The 21,470-nt window shown below is 32.9% G+C and overlaps 2 protein-coding genes and 1 long non-coding RNA gene across 3 annotated transcripts in view; all 3 read left to right on the top strand.

Annotated features, from left to right (window-relative positions):
* Positions 1-4,623, top strand: part of LOC132720969 (titin-like) — a gene marked incomplete at its 5' end in the record, with an annotated part of 58,143 nt that extends 53,520 nt beyond the window's left edge. Inside the window, 2 exons of the mRNA XM_060705218.1 lie at positions 4,013-4,192; positions 4,463-4,623. Coding sequence (XP_060561201.1) covers positions 4,013-4,192; positions 4,463-4,608 — 326 coding nt within the window. The remainder of the gene's footprint in view (positions 1-4,012; positions 4,193-4,462) is intronic.
* Positions 4,624-4,984: 361 nt separating this feature from the next.
* On the top strand, positions 4,985-10,928 carry LOC132720973 (uncharacterized). The gene is made up of 2 exons (XR_009624409.1): positions 4,985-5,373; positions 10,855-10,928. It is a non-coding gene; the product is annotated as an uncharacterized LOC132720973 (long non-coding RNA).
* Positions 10,929-11,727: 799 nt separating this feature from the next.
* Positions 11,728-15,093, top strand: LOC132720974 (uncharacterized). The gene is made up of 4 exons (XM_060705220.1): positions 11,728-11,739; positions 12,183-12,336; positions 12,614-12,644; positions 12,928-15,093. Exons 1-4 carry the CDS (start codon positions 11,728-11,730, stop codon positions 13,085-13,087), a joined length of 357 nt encoding a protein of 118 aa, XP_060561203.1. The 3' UTR covers positions 13,088-15,093.
* Positions 15,094-21,470: the final 6,377 nt, after the last annotated feature.

The raw sequence follows: 21,470 nt of genomic DNA, 5'->3' as shown, positions 1-21,470 counted from the left end.
AATCAAATAAAAAAACTTATATGTTTGTGTTCAAAAAATAATCGGCGGCATAAGAGGAATGTTCGTATTCATTTTACAACACTTGAAAAAATACTACAGAAAATGTGTTGTTGTTTTTTTTGTTTTTGTTTTCAACAAAAGTGTGTGTGTTTAAAGTTTATTTATACTCGGGGCCGGAATAACCATATGTCCGAGATTATAGCATCGGGGACGTCTTTTTCAAGCCGAATCTTCCTGGTAGCCCATTCTTCGTTCGTTGGTGGTAAAGGAGACGACAATACTGGCAAAGCATCAACTTCCTGACTGACGACAACAAAAACGGCATTCATTAGCGCCAAACCTCCAGAGTAAGTCACGACAGGTCAACCAATCACCTCTGGTACTTGAGATGACTTGACCTTGACCTGCCGTGTGCCTTCTCCGCGACGTGCACGCCAACAAAAAGCTTCCAAAACACGCTATTTATAAATTATTACACCATTCATAGCACTGACGCTTCGATGTTCTCATCTATTTGCGGGAAATGGTCGACAGGGAAAACCCTACGTAATAACCGCACACCCTGTTAACAATAGATTTTCCGCAAAATACATGTAGAATCTATCTATTAACTACCATAAGTTGGTTGAGTGTTGGAGGTAAAAAAAGAAGATATAACTTCCTGATCAATTTTCACTTAGGTTGATTCAATTTTGAATAAGCTTTGCAGATATGTATTTTTTCAAGAAATATTTAGTTTTAATAAATATCCGAAGCCGTCAAAGTCCGCGACGAGTAATGAAATGGGAATAATTTTCTGAAACGTGATTTTATTCCAGATTTGCTTCGGAAGAAGACATCTTTCTGTCCGTAGAGCATGAATATTAATACTCATCACAAGACATTATCTTATTGATCTCAATTATGGTACATGACATGTAAATATGTATAATTTTTATGTTCAATAAAAATGTTGCATAACTTGCAGTTGTTATTATCATTCAATGATATTAAAATGACATAAAGTATTTATGATGAACAGTCCTAGAAAAGATAAGGAACAGTCAGTTGTAAAATGTTATTGTTATCTTATAATGAACAGTCGTCATACTTTCTGGTATGTCATTTATTATTGACAGTTTAGGGTTTTCAAAATTTGCAGGATTAGCAGTCCGAATTAATGAAGACCTCAATGAAATGTTCTGGAATATTAACAAAATGAATAGTCAACCATATTAACCATATATATGAATGGTTGAACACAACAGTAAGGATAAATGACACAATGTGCATATCTTCTTATTTTGGTAATAATTGAAATAACAGCACATTTTAAGCAAAAAGAAAAGAAACTATAAGTCTGAAACATTCTGTCATAGCCTCCCCATCAGTACATTCAGTGCTTTGATTTTATTGTGTTGTTCTCTCGTGAATTGTTTGTATTTACTCATTCTTATCATGTCGTGTAATGTTCACTCTTTACATATGTGTTAATTGTTTTGTGTAATGTTCAGTCTTTTAGATTGAGTATACATGTATATGCAAACAGTCTAGTAAGTATTTCGTGTAATGGTTACGCTTTAAAACTTACGGTGGAAGTTTTCTTATGGAAGCGTTTAATGTTCAATTAAAATGTACATGTTACGTTCCAAAGGTTCTAAAATACAAATAAACACAGATTTTCATAGCAACATTTATGATAATACAGGCTTTTGGCTAAAATAAACAGATTTATGTTATTTAATTTAGCCCATTACAAATTAACCTTGCTATAAGAGTCTTTTTAGCTGGCATACAAAGTAAATGTTATAAAAACACCAACATTAAACAATAGGTATGTTTTAAAGAAATAAAAGTATGATATATATATATGCAATTATATCAGCATCAGGAAAAGTTTCAAACTTTGTGCTCACAACCAATCCTGGTGGAAATTATACAAGGATGAAAATAAGCTGGCTAGCCCCAGTCATATTGCTACAGAATAGTGTGATAAAATAATACAGATTTTTGTATTTTCAAGACCAAAAACTTGTAAGTTTTAATGATTTTTTTCTATAGCTAACTGAAGAAAACACAGAAGGAAAATTTTAAGTTCATCATACAGTTATACATTTTTTCTTCTTAGATGAAATAAGTTCTTGAAATATTTAAATACGCAATTCAGTACAAATAATTAATATGTGATGAAAAATATAATTGTAATGTTCAGATTGTCACAAGTGTTTTGTCTTTAATCTTTAATATACATAACTTGCTGCATGCCATTTCAAACCAACATTAGCCTTGTTTATATTAATATCATATGTTTATTAGCATTAGCTCATGAACGTTTCAGTAGATTTGTCAATTCCAGATTAAGATACTGCTGCCAGTAATTTCAGATAAGGTATCAAACCTTTTATATCGAAACAGTCATAAAACAGTAAACAGTAGGAATTGTGTAACCTTGACAATGAAATAGTTTTAAGCATATAGTGATTAGTTCTCCTTCCCTTATTTTCAGGAAAAAAGGGTTGTAAAGATATTTGATCACCAACTTCCTCAACTGTATTTTTACGAAACGTTCGTCAATGTTATTCCAGAAGAGTCATATACATTTGAAGTTTGTGACCGACTCTTGTTTGATGTCATGTTTACAAGATTTCTTACTCGGCCAAAATACTTTAAACTTTCAAGTACATAAATGTATGGTTTTTGTAACCGGTTTCTCCCATTTTCCATTGCTTTCATATATATATACATTTTTGGATTTTCAAATTCACATTGTTTTGCTAATTTTATGAAAGCGAGCTAAATCAATATGAAACTTTAGTGTTCCAACAATGTTTTCAGTGACAAAAGTAATAATTGTAGTTTGAAAATGAAATATTTCTGACCTTAAACGTTTATTGGAGTCTATGTATTTTTAGAAATGTATTCATTGACAAATGACTTTCCTCACTCCTTTAACCTGTGCAATTAATCATTTGTTCGTCATAAGTAAGAATGGTGTTACTTTTTTTGAAATATAAATGGTTATATAACAGCTTGAATATCAGTGTAAAAATTACTTGATAGTTGACAGAAGGATTGCGATAACAATTTTGTACGTTCCAGGTTTAAGCATTAAATGATCAAACCATGACTGGAGAAAAATACACAGAAACACAGATTGCCCCTGCAGGGAGTATGTCATTATGAAATATACTTGTTCAAATTCAATCATATATTTTTAAACTTTTATTGGATGTAGGACACACTTTGGTCAATGTTGATCCTAATTAGGGAACAGCTGTTTGAAGAATAATGTATCGTCATTGTAAGCCCACGATATGCTAACATCTTGCGCTATTATACACTCCTATATTAGGAAAACAATTTTTGCTTTGCTTTGTAATTTGGGTAGCACAAAACAGCACAATGAATACTGTAATGAAAAAAATATTAGCAAATAAGACATAGAATGTGTTGAATGGAACTTGAAATTTCACGGTTTGTGTGTGAAAAATAACAAAATAAATAAAGCAGATTGTGTTGCACTCTTAAACATAATTTGAAAATATGTCGGCCTTAAAGTAAGCCGTAAGTAAAAATACTACCCCTAAATATCAACCTCTAAACAAAACTAAAAATAAACGCATACCCCGGTATTGTTATTTAAATTTTAGGGCAAATGTGCTAACTCTTCGACATATTGCCTTGTACTTTTCAAAATAAGCTTTTTTTTAAATATCCCGAGAATATATACATTTATTTTCATTTCTTTTATTCTTAAATATGTCAGTTTTCTATAAGTTTACACTTTAGAAAATGAAGTTGAAAATATGTAATGAATTGTGATCGTTATTTATTGTAGGTGCAAGGAGTTTAGAAGCTTATATGATATGTCAGTTTACATTCACATACATAAATGACTTCTTTTCATTTTTTATTACGTCTGTTTGTTTGGATAATAGTCTTAAAGAAGATTGATATTAAAATTGGCAAAGAATTCATAAACTTTGATTAGGTGTATGTTTAATTCTAATCGATGATCTTTCCATTGTTTTAGTTCCGATTAATGTTGAGGAGCAATTGCTTCTAAAAGTTATTACGGCCAGTAACAATCTTGAAAATAGAGACAAAACAAGAATTGCTGTGACAATCGTTCAAGATTTTTTTGAAGAGTCTACATATGGAAAAATACGTGCGAAAGGCATCATTGCATGTGTAAAAGTCTGCGAATTATCTGGTAAACCACCTACAGAAAAGTTTAATATATTTTTGAATTCATTTTGCTCATCAAGATTTTTCTCTAAAAGTTTCAACATTTATTGTCATTAAACAAGAAAAGTCATAAGAGTAAAGAGTATCAAACTGCTACTTGTATTTTTTTCTCAAAAATGACGTAGGGAAAAAGATAACTTAAGTTTTATTCCTGAATTTTTTTAATGCTCTCTATGAAGTTAAGATTTTAAAAGACATTAGTCATAAACTTAATGCGTTCTTGTTTCCTTCAAAGATATTAAGACACTAGACGATTTTAATAGCATGTCCAACTGGAAACAAGCGGTAAATGACGGATTTACTTGGTATAGAATTACCAGCTCGTCTTGGTTTAATATCCTCAAAACAGACAAGCTGAAAGGTAAATTATTACACTATTAATAGTCTACAGCTTAAAAACTTTAGTACTACTTTCTTAATATTTGAAAGAAATATACACGAAGCTTTTATAATCAATTTAATTCTCATTAATTCACACGAACACTCGGGAGGGGGGGGGGCTTTATATATTTTTATGATTTAAGGCTATTGATAATGATATAATATTTCAATTTATTTTTCATTTGAAAAAAAAAACTAAATGTTTTCTAAAATGAAAACCTTCAGATAAGTGAACATTATATATTTTGCGAAATTAAAAATTTTATTATTATACATGTATAACATATTTATAATCCTAGTTACTTTACATTAATATAAGAAGTATAACTGTTATGACAACAATTAATATCTAACCCACATAATATGTATGATGGACTTGATTGGCAATGCATTTGTAGCAATTCATCCAAAGTAATACCATTTAGGTATTATAGTACAAAAATTCAGTGACCAAAAATTAAGATGGTTAGACTGTGCGAATGTACAGACTAGTCTGTTGGCAAATGCTAATAACATCACATATAATTCTAGCAGTTAAAAGGTTAACAATGGAAGAGCAGCTTAAAATTTAGCGCAACTATACAATGATACTTTTCTAAGGTTTTAATATTATAAAGGAACATTTTGATTTTTTATATATGTATGATTACCATCCATAGATAAAGATGCTACATATATGGATTATACAATTGGTAGAGATAGTTGTAACAATATATCACCAGGAGAATACTGCAATGGACGATTGGTGCCTGGAACAGAATACATGTAAGTCATGATTGGTTTTAGAAAGGAAACTTTACAATGTTAAGAAATGTACCCAATCATAACTCTTGAAATAATTAAACAGACTTTATTTTAATAATTGAAATGACAAAATAAAACGACTATGAGTAACATTTTCATATTTAATTTTTATATGTATATGACTCATACATGAACGCTTCAACAATGTTATTGCAAACAATAAAGCAATATCGTACTAAATGCAATTCAAGGTTGGATTGTTTTGGCCGCTCAAATTTGACAGGGTATCCCGTGTCTAAATAAATTCGACCGAGAGGAGATCAGACGTGCTTTATATTACACATTTACTTTTTGCTAAAGTCCCAATACATACAAAAACCCGCAAACAGTATCATACAAACGCAACGCAACGCAAACGCAAAACAGTGTTCAACAGTCCAAAAGATTACCGCAAATGACATCAAATTGAAAATTCCATTCATCGCTGGGAACCCAAGCGTATAAATAGAACACACAACTGACGCCATTGTACGGCAACGCCATACACTGCAACGCAAAAACAGGAATTGCCAAGTACTACGGCAAAACCAAATAACGCAAACTGCAGTCCAAACACATGGACAAACTGTATGATACTTCCAAAATTAATTTCCTGATTATAGGTCGGCCTACCCTGACGGGTATTCCGTCACGAGCAGTAGAACCATACACAGGGTTTTAAGTTAAAATGCCAAACAAAACAGAATACAATGTCTGATCTCCTCTCGATCGGAGGAATTTTACGCCACAATAAATTTATCAAAAAATTTATCCCCCAAATTCTTATCGAGAGACTGGTACATTTTTATTGATAGAATCTTTGAAGTAATCTAGGAGGAATTCCAAACCAATATCATTGAGATGAACCCTGTCTGTCCGAAAAAAATGCAGTTTTAGCATCAATGTCTGGCTTAATTGTGTCACTTTTACCCGATGAATGAACTTATTGACGGCCTATCCTGTTAACTCGTTTGCGTTTATTTTCCATAGCAACCCAACCCCCGTGGCATTATGCCAGGTCTGCCTCTGTAATACATATGTATATCTACCCAAATTAGTACCGTTGTAGGGAAAGCTTCACGCAAGTAAAAAAATTCATCCCGAATAACATCTTTCAAATTTAAAATCGGTAAATCTGCCAAATCATTACCTCCTAAATGAACAATAATAATGGATGGAGGTGAAGAAAATAACACCTGTGATTCAATAGAGTGACGGAAGGACTGCCAACGTAGGCCTCGAACACCCCACCAGGCTATTGTTAAATCTTTCAATCTCAAGTTAGGCTTTCCTGTGTTCTTTGCCCGCTGTCCAGCCCAGAACGGGATCGAGTCACCCAGGACCCAAACATCTAAATATAAATAGAAGATTACACAGCGTATGATAGTGGTTGAGAAGAATCAACATTTAAAGACGAATATAAAGTCGAAACGCTTGAGATGTCCACCTTTCCAGTTTCATTATTACTGATGAAGGGTAACCTTTGGTAGCTAAGTATGTGGCTCTGCCTAAAGCTATGGGAGGTGAAATGTGCGTCAGACAAATTAGACTGATTGACACACTTAGTTAGTACTGCCGAGAACTGCGTTCTAGTTACCGGCGAACCATCAGCGTGAGAAAATAGAGGGCCTTTTGAACGAGGCCTGATTGACACAAATTCAAATAGAGCGTTAACAGGACATAATTGACCAGTTTCTCTAAGTATTTTCAGAAGAACAGGAGTCCATCTTTGATTTGTTTTAAAATGACGCAATTTAATAACTGTATATTCTTTTTGACCTACAAATGTCAAATCCGATAAACATTTTCAGCTTGCATGCCGGATGACGTTACCAATTCGCTGACCCGAAACAAACCATAATAGGCCAAGGTAAAAAGTGACTCGAATAACTTGTTTTCATAAATATTATAACACACGCTCGGTAGACTGAATCACACACCGAAACCAAGGTGCGTATTGTTAATGGTGCCCGACAATCGTTAGTTATACGATTTCTGCGACAGCCTTCTAATATTTGTTGACCATAAAAACATTATTTATGTCATAAAAACCATATAATTTATGGTAATAATTCAGGCCAGCGATATAAGTTGTAATAGTTTTTGGCGATTGGCCTTTCTCAAAACAAAATGTCATAAACAAAATCACGTGATTAATTGGAATAGGCCATTGACTTAGCATTTTGTATGATAGTCTAGATTTCTCGAACATATTGACGCTAGTTCGGTAAGTTGATAAGGAGTTTGATGCTAGTCCCGATTGTAGCAGTTGTACAACTCTAGACTGAATGCGTTCCATAGAAACTCTGGAACCTGGCAAGGGTTGAGGTCTGCTTCCGGTGCCAACTCCCTGAATCGAGATAGCTGAAACCGAGACAAAGCATCACAGATATCATTTTGACAGCCAGGGAGATGACTAGCCTTAATTAAAATGTTGAGTCTTTGAGTCTAAACAGCGTAATGCTAAATTTCTGACAAGACACATGACTGCCTCTGATTTTGACGTTAACTTATTGAGTATATGCACAACTGCAATATTATCACAAATTAAATTTTATTTTTCTGTTTACTAATTCCTCGCCCCAAATGAATAATGCGACTAAAATGGGAAAGAGTTCTAGAACAGTAATATCCGTGGTGATACCTAATTCATGCCACCACGTTGGCCATCTTGCATTGCACCAATGACCCTTGAAGTAAAGACAAAAACCTAAACCTATACCCCCGGCACTATCTGAAAATAACTGGACATCCTCATTTGAGACCCAAAATCTGTCATGAAAAACGGAAATACCGTTAAATGATTCTAAGAAAACTAGCCACATAGACAAATCCAATTTTATTTCTTTTTTTTTATTCTAATTCGATGATGAAATTTAGTAAGCCCACATATTGAATTGATTAAGCGGCGAATAAATGGCCGACCAATAACTATGGCACGACAGCAAAAAAATTAAAGATCCAATCAAAGATTGTATCTCTTTTAATGCTGACTTTTTATGAGATAAGATATTCTTTATTTTTCCAACAACCTCGGTTATTTTGGTCGTGGGTATTCTCACAACCATTTTGTTTGAATCTAACTCGAGGCCGAGGAAAACGAGGATCTCCGTGGGCCCCTGGGTCTTATCTTCGGCTATGGGTACCTCTAACTCCGACATTGTTTCTCTAAATATTTGCAATGCCCTATTGCAAGAGTCCATCGACGTATCACCTCCCAAAAATCATCTAAATAGTGAATTAATTTCCCTGATTCAAAATTAAATGTAATGCAAAATTCTAAGAATGTTGAAAATCTTTTAAAGGTTATGCAGCTTACAGATGCTCCAAACGGAAGTGCCTTATCGAAATAAAACTTATCATTATAACGAAAACCAAGCAACTCAAAATCTGAAGGTTTAATAGGTATCAGACGGTAAGCACTTTTAATATCGGATTTAAATAGTTTGCAGTGCTGACCTAGATCTTGAATCATTTTGATTGCATGATCGAAACTGGTGTATTGAACCGTGCACAAGGCCGGATCAATATTATCATTGATTGATTCGCCCGGCGGATATGACAGATGATGAATCATTCTGAACTCCCCGGGGGTTTTCTTCGGAACAAGACCAATCGGGGATACAAGTAAGTTTGGAAGTGGACGCTCATTGAATGGTCCAGCTACCCGGCCAGCTATAATTTCTTTATTAATTTGACTGTTTATTATTTCCGGATTTAACAGAGTAGAACGCAGATTATTGGAATCACGAGCAACACGGGGACCGGAATACTGTTGTGGAAAGCCATTCTTAAAAGCATCATATAAAAACTTATTTTATTATAAAATTGTCAATAATATTGCATGGCCGAAAGTTTAATTGGTGATTTCGCAATATTATGAAAAATTGGATTTGACTGTTTTTCTGATGTACAACAATGATTCATCGATTTACTTGTTTGACTGCCCTCTATTGTAACCTCTCCCTCTTGAATGGGACTGAGACCCCCTACCTCGAAAACTACGTTGAAAAGCTGGTGTACGGCTTTTCTGTGTATAACCAACTTTGAAGAGAAACAGTTTATCACAGGATGGGGCGCATTACACTTCGCGCATAAGTGGGGAAATTTGCAGTTTTACCACGTGCACAATCAAGACACGTGTACTTAAATTTTTTAACGTTTTGGGCTTGATCAGGCTGTCTAACTTGCATACACCGCCACCATAGTTCTTTGTTGATTTTAGACCATGGTGAAGGTGTAATAGCCTGGCGTTAGCGAAACTGCTCATCATAAGTTTTCCAGACTGACCCGACTTGTCGCATAGCGCATTCTCTTATATTGTACATATAATGTAGCAGTTCATAAACTTTATCTGAATGATTTGACAGGTATATGGAGGCATATTTGTCCATTTTTATATGTCATAAATCTGATCTTTACACTCCTTTGGAGCAGAAACCAATTGTAAATCGGAATTAACCGTAACAATACCGCCCCTAAAAAATTCGGATAGCTCAATTGCACTCTTTAGCAACAACGCAAAATTAGCGTTCTCGCCTCTACAGATTTGCTGTTTGAGAACTGTAGGGATATGAGCCGCCAGGTCATCGTCTGCTAGGCGAACAGACGGTGCTGAGCATACATTAGCTGGTATAACATTTGTCAGCGGCCTAGAATGAACATTTGCATTACTGGTTGTGTCGGACCCAAGAGAATGATCATTATTTACACGTGTTGGTAAATCTTTCTTTGAAATAATACCCGATGCACTCAAAATTCGCTCGAAGCCGATAACATTGGACTTACCCGCTTCAGTCTCTAGAAGCCTGACATCCACCGTGTCGTCCAATTCGTCGGTTTGGCGCTTCTGACCCCTACATTGTCTGGCATTGACGCGCGGGTTATCCTGCACGTGCTCTTGACTTTGTTGGGGCTGGGCGCTACCACAAGCATTTACTGCTCTACCTGCACGACGTGGAGCTGAATTTTCTTGACATTCGACGGTCCCTCGTGCATTTCTCTGCAAACGACGCTCCCTAGAGGAATTTCAGGTACTGAAGCTGCCTGTCCTCTCTCGCTGCGTCGCCTAGCCATTTCTCTTCTCGAAGGTTGAATCCTTCGGCGTGTACGACCTCGTGGCATGGCAAATAATTTTCAGCTTACTATAATTTGGTGTGTTATAGCTTTGTCGTCAAACAATAACTGAGAAAGTTGCACGAGAAACTCGAACTTTTATATTATTAACAGCTAATTCTTTAAACCCGGCCCTATATTGAAATGGTAAGATAAACACGGTAACCAGTGTAATGTAAACAATCTACCGATTGCCACGTAATGATAGCTTAAAACAAGGTAGCAGACGATTATTTCTCTAAAATAAATGGGATTATCTTAATTCTAAAATAATCTTTATTATTTTCTCTTTTAAATTAACGTCAAATATCAATACCAAATGTATCGTTTTTAAATTTAATATTACAGATTTGTTGCAGTTACTTGTACAAATGGAGGTTGTTTGTTGAGTAATGAGTATGGACCATTCTTTACTCTCGATGGTATTGTTTCTTACTTACATTAAACATGAAGATACTTACAGTACAAATATGTGAAATTGCAATTAATGATAATGCAACTATGTTCTAAGTTTTGCTGCATTAACTAGTACTATGATGACAAAACAATACAGTAAAAACCCTCAATTAAGACCACCATCGGGACTGTATCAAAGTGGTCTTAATTGCGGGGTGGTCTTAATTGTGAGTATTCTTATTGCTTACACACTTTACGACCATGTTCTATTTTAGTCATTTTGTGTGAATAAACTATATGTATCTAAACCTGCAAATATCAAAGTATGTTAAAATGTTACATCTGATGGGAAGAAAACATTTCTGAAGAAATTTAATATCTAATTCTATTTGATCTGATTTCAATATTAATTATTATATGGTGTACATAATACACCCATCAAATAAGAAATAAATTTGTGCTTAAAGCAACATTAAACCACTCTAAAATCTACTTTCTCACCTTATTTCATACAATATCCCAATAATAAAAGGTGTTTTTGACACCTTGTGAAATGAAGTGTCATGCCTAAGAGCATTTAAGCAGAAAATAACAACACATTAAAGATCTAGGTAGGTGTTGACTTTAAATATGTGGTCTCAATAGTGGGGTCAAATAAAGAACACAATGGAGAATTGGGACTGAATCTGGTGGTCTTAAAAGTGGATAAGCGAGGTGGTCTTAATTCTGGATCATGTAACCATAGACATAAAGAACAGAAAATTCCGTTCTTATAAAATATGGTCTTAATAGTGGGGTGGTCTTAATACCGGGGTGGTCTTAAGGATGGATTCTACTGTATAGCATTGCTAGCAAATAAGTTACTGATATGATTATATAAAAGACTGAAAAAAGTATAAATACCTTACATTCTGCTTTATATGAGAAATATATTTTATCATGAGCTACTTTCGTTAATTTTTAAGGTCCATTATGCCTCAAAAATGTTTCTTTTTTCTTTCTTAAAAGTTTTTTTTGTTCTTTATATATTAAAGTTTATAAAAATATTACTCATTGGCCGATTTTATGACCAACTTTTGGCATTATAAAGCTTTTTAGTAATTAGTAGTATAGTTAAAGTAATTTTGTATGGATATCAAGACACTGTTTCGTTTACAATTTGATACTTGCTCGTAAACCATTTTTTGAAAGTTTGTCATTTCTCAAGGAAGTGTTTATTCGTTTCAGTAGCATAATAAGCCTTTAATGTAGGAGTAACATGTTCAGAAGTTATTTTGCAGTTATTGAATATTGTTATAGAAATTATTGAGGACAAATGCGAATCCCAAACTGCCGCTGTGATCGTTGGTGTTGTTCTTGGTGCAATTATAGTAGCGCTTGGTTTATACGCGATTTACACAACACTTGTCATCAGACGTTATAAGAAGGGTGAAGGTAGTTTGATCCAACATAATAATTCTTTATATCTTTACAAGCATATTTAATTATCTTAAAAGATGAAGATGATTAAGTCATGAATTGTCTTTTCTTAACATTTCATTCATGACGTTGATAAATCGAAGGAGTTAGTTTTTGACATTCATTTTCAGTTATTGTAAATACTGTTTGAGAATAATTATTCCAACTTTATTATCCCAACACATAATTGTGGTACATGAAAAATGTATTTCAATTACAAATTCTGATTCTAAAAATAGCTTTTGCATTTCAGGTGAAAATGAAATAAATAAAGGCCAATCACGGTAAGGACTCGTATACATATAATCATTGACACTATCATAAGCAATGCTTATTTACATTCTTATGACATTTTCTCTGTGTGAAAACATGTTGGAAAGGTGTTCTTTAAAGTTATAATTCAAAATTTAGTTTCATTTATTCTTGAGTATAAAAGTAGGTTTTATCTATACGTTAACGCAACACGTGCTTCTGAATAAGTAACCACAAATACTTCCAGATCAGACATTTCGTCGTCAGTTTTTACATACATATGTCGTCATCTTTGCAGTTGATTTCTATTTACAGAAAGGGTCCGATATACGCAAACGAATCTTTCATGACGGGAATTGCAGAAATTGGCGAGGGAAATAAAGAAGCAACTTCTAGCAACTCTGAAACAGAATACTTAAGATTAGATGAAAATAATCGGGATGACAAGACGTATGAGCGTCTTCAAGACTTGTAAAATAACAATTTCCGTCATCTTAGTTACGGGATCTTATTTTTATTTAAGACATAATGGAACATGTATTCTCTGATGTGCAAAAATGTTTTAAATTTATTAATGACGTCATTTATGTGTAAATTCATGGTATATCTAAAGTATCCTTATGATCACAAATGACAAGAAATTGCCACAGAAAAAGCTTACAAATCTAAAGAATGGCACATTCTTTCTAAAATTATTTATCGCATTTATAAGCATTTTAACACTCTTTGACCTGATGATCTCAAAGTCAATAAAAGTCATCCAGAAACCATTAACATAGTCATTGCGTTATTGAGAGTTATTTACAAGGACGCGGCTAACAAACGGGGTCTGATGATAATACTTCAGTGACCACTTTATCGTTCTTTATCGGCTAATAATTAACCACTTAAAACAATGCGGTATGAATGACATCATAGAAAATGTACAGTTATCTAATGTTTATATAGCATCATATTCTCTTGTAAGCAAAGAACTACCTATACGAAGTTTGACGGAAAGGGTCAAGATGTTGCGATTGAGTTATAACCAGAGCAGTTCAAAAACTTCATAGGAAACAGTGAATGTCCTTCTTATTTTCTCTTTCAACTCAAAATATATAGTACAAATGCAATTTTGGTAGAATATATTTTCGTTTCATCTTTAGAAGAGATATACGTCAAATTGATAATTAAACGTTTCTTTACATAATACACTTTATATGACAAAAACTATTCTTATATAGCATGTTACAAAATCTCTACTATTCATCATCAATCATATTCTGTTATAACGTTTAAGATTCCTGCACTTCTATTTCAAGGTTACGTTTTCCCTTCAGCTTAAAATTGTAGGTATTTTGTGTTATTTTTAATGAAATCTATTCACAGAACGTGAACGTGATTTACTTGAAACTTTAAGTGGTTGTTCTTTTTTATTGCCAAATAATACAATGTTGATAAGCTATTTTGAAATAATAATTTCTCTAAAATTCATCTAAGAGTTCTGTTTTGAACAATTATTTTTACACATAATTTGTCTTATATTTTATCATCACTCAAATTCTAATAGTTTTGCTCCATAGTTACCGCTATTTGATTGAACTTCATTTCTTAACCTTTTTCTGTATAGTAATACATTTTATATGCTAAGATAATTATTCCTACAAAAATGATCTGCATCGTTACCCAAGTCACATGTGACAAGTTTTATTCTTCAAGCTCCTCTTAGTTTAACTATTTAAATTGTATCAAATATTTAACAAAAAACTTCTCATGGATGCGTTACATTAAATTAACATAAATATATTAAAAAAATCTGTTGAAATGGACTTTTATTTTTGTTATATCTTTTTTTAATTGCAATGCACTTTATGTAATAAGCTGTAAATAATAACGAAGTTAATCCATCCTATACTTGCAAATCAAGAGTGTGCATCAACCTGAGAAATTTGTTTTATTATCATTATTATTATGGTTGGGTTGAAAGTCGCACCAAAATAGTCATAAGAACAATTTTAGAACAAACAAAGCATAGCTAATGTTAGAAGAATTTATTACAATTTATTGAGAAACATTTCATATCTGTTGCAAAATGGAAAAAGTCTCTATTCAGACATTTGTTAGAAATTTTATAAAAAGGTGACCCATCTTTATCAGTCGACGTGCGTCATCTATTGTTCGAAAACAATTATTTCAATTTTAAAATAGCAAAAAATAGGATAGGAATTTTAATCCAATGTACACTGCCTTATATTTTGCTATTCATTTTAAATAAAACATATTAACTGTATCTAAATGCGTTACATTTTGTTTGACCCTGATCCTGGCCAAATGTTCCGTACTTCTATTATTCTTGCCTCATGTCACCCGTAAACTTGATATGTTCGGGTATGTTGTGTGATGCTCAATTGCACTTCACATCTGACCATTATATGCTATAGTTGTGTGATTATATATTTATATTGTTTATTATATTCTTTAATAAATATCTTAGATATTTCAGATTCATTGTTGTGTCTGAGTCAGTCTATTTTAAAAGTAATTTAAAGCCCATGCACTTATAAAAAATAAATGCCGACTGGGTTACGTCGACATAAACTTAACATAACAGGATAACTTTTGAAAGTTACTCAAATTGTTCCTGTGAGTTGCATATTTAGGTCACATGGAAGAAAAGGGAATTCAAAATACATATTTCAAAAGTCTTCTTTACTGAAAAGTACTTCTTCCCCAAACTTCATAACGTTAATGCAGTTTAAATAACCTATGTCATATTATGAAGCATTATTTTGTTTTCATAAACCTTTTTCCATTTACAATACGAGTTATTAGACCTTTAGTCTTGGACAGAATAAACAACAACACTGAAATAGGATGAAGGCCTTTGCATTGTTTCTTGAAATATCTTTTAAGATATTATATTTTTTATCAATACAAAATATAACACAATGCAACAACAATATGTCTTCGGAAGATAAACCTCTGAACTAGCTCACAGTCTGTTAATTTTTTGTAACTATAATTATTTCGATTATTAACATGTCGAAATCTACGGATAATGACAACTAAAAGCTTTACTGCCAGTAAAGTCCTGCACGAAGACCACATACAAAAATACACATACATCACTCATTATGACTGGCAAACAAATGGAATTTTCCAGCTCTTTTAAATGAATAGATGTATACAGTATTGAGTAATATGCTTTTTATATTATTGATGAAGTTATGATATCAATAAATATACTTTTACTAACCATTATGTCTTTGTAGAAGGAAACACCTGTATTTGATATTTTTGCAGCAATGACATTCAAGTTTAAGCTTTTAACGTGCTTATTCACTGACTACAGTTATATTCTAACATTTGGCTTATCTTGTAAGTAAATAAAATAATAACCATTTTTAAGTCAGAACAAATTATCTAGGACTGACAACGGTTAAAGGGATGGGTGGTGGGCAATACGGCCTGTACTGTGCAATGCGAAGTGCTCGAGTGGCGTATCTATCCGTCTGTCAATTACATATAAACTTCAAGTTCAGTGAGCACGAAATAATCGTCCTAAACTATGACGCAATTAATATAACCGTACATCTATAACTCTATAACAAAGAATGAGATATTGCCCAACTGCCACTCCCTTATAAGGAAATTCAAAGCTTGTCTTGTCAAGACCTAACCCCCATCACAGTTCATGTAAAAAACGTATCTTAAAATTAATAAGCCCTCGATCGGCTATACATCTTGACTCTTGGTCAAATATAATTCTGCATTAAATTCTAACAAATAACTCACAATTCCAAATACTAAGTTTGCGTCTGTCATAAAAACATATGTATATAACACCTTTAATAAGACCCCGGCTAAACATCTAGACCCTTGGTCAAAGATAATTCCGCATTAAATTCTAATCAAAACCTCACAATTTTCAATGCTAAACGAGCGTCTATTATATACCAAAAAATCTGAACATAAAACTTTTCAAAAAATATCACAGAAATAACAAATACTTGAATTTAAAAATGGTCTTTTATTCATTCATAAAGACAATTAAGACCTTACATGAAGAAAACTTATAAGAATCAAAATTAAGTTTTATACAGTGTAGTATTAAAAAACTCAAAGTTTGACTTTGCCCGTAAAAGTCTAGGACAGAAAAGGTTCTACTAAAAATCTCAATTCCATGAAATCTTGGGAGCCCTCGGTTTTACGTTTTGACCATCACTGTGGTTAATTATGCACAAAATAATTTAATCGAATCACACACATTTCACCAATGCTATATTTGACTTTCGGTTCTTTTCGACAATTATCCATAATCATCCTGGACTTAACATGGATTGAAGATATTTCAACTGCATTATTTAGATGTTAACAAAAACCGACTGTGTATCTCTTTAATAAATAGTACAGATAATATTCAACATCCAAAAAATTTAGTCTTTATCAGTAAAATTATGACTTTAAAATATGTCAGACGATCAGAATCAATTTAAAATTCCCACTGACTCAATAATAACTCCGTCCAAATTAAAGTCAAAATAAACATTAGTAATTTTGCTTCTTCAAATATATAGAATAAAGACTATATAAATAGTGTAATATTTCCTTTATCTATAAATTCACTTAATTTAGGTGTATATTTGCACGACATAGTGTTACAACTCACAGCATTTACTTACTATTTGTTAACATGTTTAACGGATTAATCAAGTGATTGTTATCATGTGTGCAAACATGTCTTTTTAAAAGAGCGAAAAAAGTGGGGGGGGGGGGGTCGAAACAACAAAACATTTTTAGAAACTTCAATCAGCCAACTTACTCAAGTAACACGAGTATGAATTATAATCACTGAAAAGCGAATTAATTGGCAAAATGTGAGTCGCATCATATTGTATGTAAGCTGCACATGCATTTGACTATCACCAAAATCCATAGGTATGAAGAATATGTGCGATTGTTTAACTTTTATTTCATAAGAATTAACTTCCATATCGGTCTACCAAAAAGCCAGGGATGATCATTAATAGTTGAACCTGTAATTAAATGGACATACAAATGTAAATTACATTCACCTTGGGCCATGCCCCTCTCATGCTTAACTGTTTTATAAAAAAAAACTTTTTACTATAAACACAAATCACATTTTCCATGCATTTCCACTAAATACCAAACAAACAAATCCATAACTCATTTGCATAATAGGATAAGATATTCCAACTCCCACAGAAAACCTTTTTCTGCCACCTAGAAATTGATTGTCAATACAAATATCTTAGCTTCCACATCTAACCTTCGATAGCAAAACCCCACCTTAATCCAAATGCACCAAATAAGTGGATCATATATCAAGTTTTTTTTCACAACATGAGAATCTGCTAAATAATTTCACCTTTGCACCTGGCCAAATTTTTAAATTAAATATACTCTAATATTGATGCGCAATGCATATTTTCCCGCCCAACTTTAATTTCATATCACTTCGACTCATAATTTTAAACCAGTGATATCTGTTAAGGTGACAACAGACACTTTCCGTGGTACTCACATAAATGTCATTTAAACCAACTTATTTTAGTAATAATTGTTATTTATTTAATCTTTGTGCATTAAATGTCGTTGATCATCATAAAAAAATAACATATTTGAAAATAATGCCTTTGTAAATGATTGAATTTTAATAAAAATCCTAAAATTTTAAATCGTCATATCAAAGTTATTTTTTATTTTTTTGTCATCAAACTTTTGGAAAATAAACATACTTATAATATCTGGGGAACCGTGTCTCAAATTTTTTCTATCTTTTCTCAAAAATATATTACGTAACGTCAAACACATTTTTAGCGACTTTTTTTCCACCATACATATTACGTAATTAGAGATAATTAAGTCGCTGATTTGAGCAACAAAAATCCTGACACGGTTCCCTCCGTAAATGAATTCCTTTCATGTGCTTAAACTGCATGTTAATGTGCTTGATTATTAAAAAAGTTATGCCGATTCAAAGCTAGTCCGACCCGAATCAAACGAAGTGTCATAAATTGGCTGTTCTCTCTCGGACCCCTACGTTTCACGCTAAATAATTGCATAATACACAAATATCGCACCAGAGAGGGTCACAAGTTGCGGTAACATACTCTAACAACATTTTATGACCCAGTGACATCTGACCAATTAAAAAGTTGCTGATTAATATCAATTTACAAGTAAAAATTTGCTGGGAAATGCAGCAATGTGATTGTCACGGCGAAAAAAAGAAAAAATACAAAAAAGCAGTTATAAGTATAATGTTAAGGTATCTCCAAATAGCACAGAGTTTAATTGACAGGTTAACTTGTTAAGAAGGTTTTTAAGTATTGTAATGTAACTTGTTACAAGAGCCATGCATATGTAGTAGAGCAGAATAATTTATCATTCTTGTGTACTGCAGACCTCTTGAGTGAGATCTATCCACAAATGAAGTTTTCATGTTGATATCTCAAAGGCTTTTGTAGTTATGCTCTGGACGAAATTAAGTATGAAAAGTAAACAAAGGGCAATACCTGAAAAAATAATGCACGGTAGGTGTGTGCCGCACTCCTCCTCAATGAGATTTATCCACCTATGAAGTTTCACGTTAATACCTCTAACACTGTTTGAGATTAAGCTCCGGACAAAAAGTTTGAAAAATAACAAAGGGCAATAACTCAAAAATTATAAAGGGTATCATTCTTTGCGCACAACATTCCTACTCAATAAGATCAATCCGCCAATGAAGTTTCATGTTGACATCTCAAAGACCTTTTGAGTTATGCTCCACTCAGGTGAAAAATTAAGTATGAAAAAGTACAAAGGGCAATTACTCAAAAACCTATGAAGGATAGAGTCATCACTCTTTTGCACTGCACACTTCCTGAGTGAGATCTATCTACCTATGAAGTTTAATGTTGATATTTCAATGGCTTTTGTAGTTATGAAAGTTGTAACCTCTAACAATTTTTGAAATAAGCTCCGGACAAAAAGTATGAAAAATAACAGAGGGCTATAACTCAAAAAATATAATGGGTAAAGTTATCATAACAGAGGGCTATAACTCAAAAATTATAATGGGTAAAGTTATCATTTTTGTGCACAACATTCCTCCTTAATAAGATTTATCCACCTATGAAGTTTCATGTTGACATTTCACAAGCTTTTTTAGAAATATGCTCCACTCAGGTGAAAAATTTAGTATGAAAAATAACAAAGGGCAATAACTCAAAAATATGAAGGGTAGAGTTATCACCCTTATGCACTGAACACCTCCTGAGTGAGATCTATCTATATATGAAGTTTCATGTTGATATCTCAAAGGCTTTTGTAGTTATACTCTGGACAAATATTTAGTATGAAAAATAACAAAGGGCAATAACTGAAAAATAATGCACGCTCGGTTATCACTCTTGTGTGCAGCACTCCTCCTCAATAAGGTCTATCCACCTATGAAGTTTCAAGGTGTTACCTCTAACACTTTTTGAGATATGCTCCACTCAGGTGAAAAATTAAGTATGAAAAATAACAAAGGGCAATGACTCAAAAAATACATGTATGAAGGGTAGAGTTATCAACCTCCTGAGTAAGATCTACCTCTAACACTTTTTGAGATATGCTCCGGACAAAAAGTATGAAAAAATAACAAATGTCAATAACTAAAAAATTATAATCAGTACAGTTATCATTCTTTCGTACAACATTCCTCCTCAATAAGATCAATCCACCGATGAAGTACATGTTGACATCTCAAAGAGTTTTTTTAGTTATGCTCCACTCAGGTGGAAAATAAAGTATGCAAAATTACAAAGGGTAATTACCCAAAAACTATGAAGGGGTAGAGTTATCACTTTTTTGCACTGCACACCTCCTGAGTGAGATCTATCCATCTTAAAGGCTTTTTTGAGTTATGCTCTGGACAAAAATTGAGTTTGAAAAATAACAAAGGGCAATAACTGAAAAATTATGTAGGATAGAATCATCATTGATGTGCACTGCACTTCTCCTAAATATGATTTATCCACCTATGAAGTTTCAAGTTGATACCTCAAATACTTTTTAAGATATGGTCCGGACTAAAATGAGGACGGAAGGACAGACTGAAGGAAGGACAGGCGGACGGACGGAGACTAATTTTATATCCCCAACCGCCTTTTCGGCGGGGGATAATTAAACATTTTCCAGCTTATAGGTAAAGGAAACTCAGAATTTTGCTCACAATAATGAGACATGAATTCTGAATGAAGTTCAGAAGACTTTGTGTAAATGACTGATTTACGGACCAAATAAAGTTATTGTACAACCTGGTATGGTAAATGCTTACTGTGAAACGCATATGGAAAACGAAGTCTCATTTTAGGGAAAAAATGTTTTATTGCGCAAGAAAATGAAATTATTCAAACTAGAACTCCGCGAGTCGGATGTGTCGCCTTGTGAACAATATAGTTTAAGAGAAATGGCAAAGACAAAAATGAAATTTGAAAATCAACAAAGGGCAATAACTCAAAAAATAAGAAATGCAGATCAGCAGTTTCTGTGCACTGCACTTCTTATCAATAAAATCTGTCATCCTATTAAGTTTCAAGTCTAAAGCTTTTATAATTTATGAGAAATGGCCTGGACAAAAATAAAGTATGAAAATTAACAAAGGGCAATAACTCAAAAAATAAGAAATGCAGATCAGCAGTTTCTGTGCACTGCACTTCTTATCAAAAGATCTATCATCCTAATAAGTTTCAAGTCTTAAGCTTTTATAATCTATGAGAAATGGCCTGGAAAATAAAGTATGATAACTAACAAAGGGCAATAAACTCAAAAAATAAGAAATGCAGAGTACCAGTTCTTGGGCACTGCACTTCTTCTTAATTGAG

The sequence above is a fragment of the Ruditapes philippinarum genome, unplaced genomic scaffold, assembly GCF_026571515.1.
Source record: "Ruditapes philippinarum isolate M1 unplaced genomic scaffold, ASM2657151v2 ctg3514_1_1_1_1, whole genome shotgun sequence".
Taxonomy (NCBI): Eukaryota; Metazoa; Mollusca; class Bivalvia; order Venerida; family Veneridae; genus Ruditapes; species Ruditapes philippinarum.
Note: the sequence above shows the minus strand (reverse complement) of the source record. Positions and strands in the feature narration are given on the sequence as shown.

Excerpts from the sequence above, each read along its gene's own strand:
- LOC132720974 (XM_060705220.1), top strand. Across the intron at positions 12,337-12,613 it reads ACGTTATAAGAAGGGTGAAG|GTGAAAATGAAATAAATAAA; the intron begins GTAGTTTGATCC and ends TTTGCATTTCAG. Across the intron at positions 12,645-12,927 it reads ATAAATAAAGGCCAATCACG|AAAGGGTCCGATATACGCAA; the intron begins GTAAGGACTCGT and ends TTCTATTTACAG.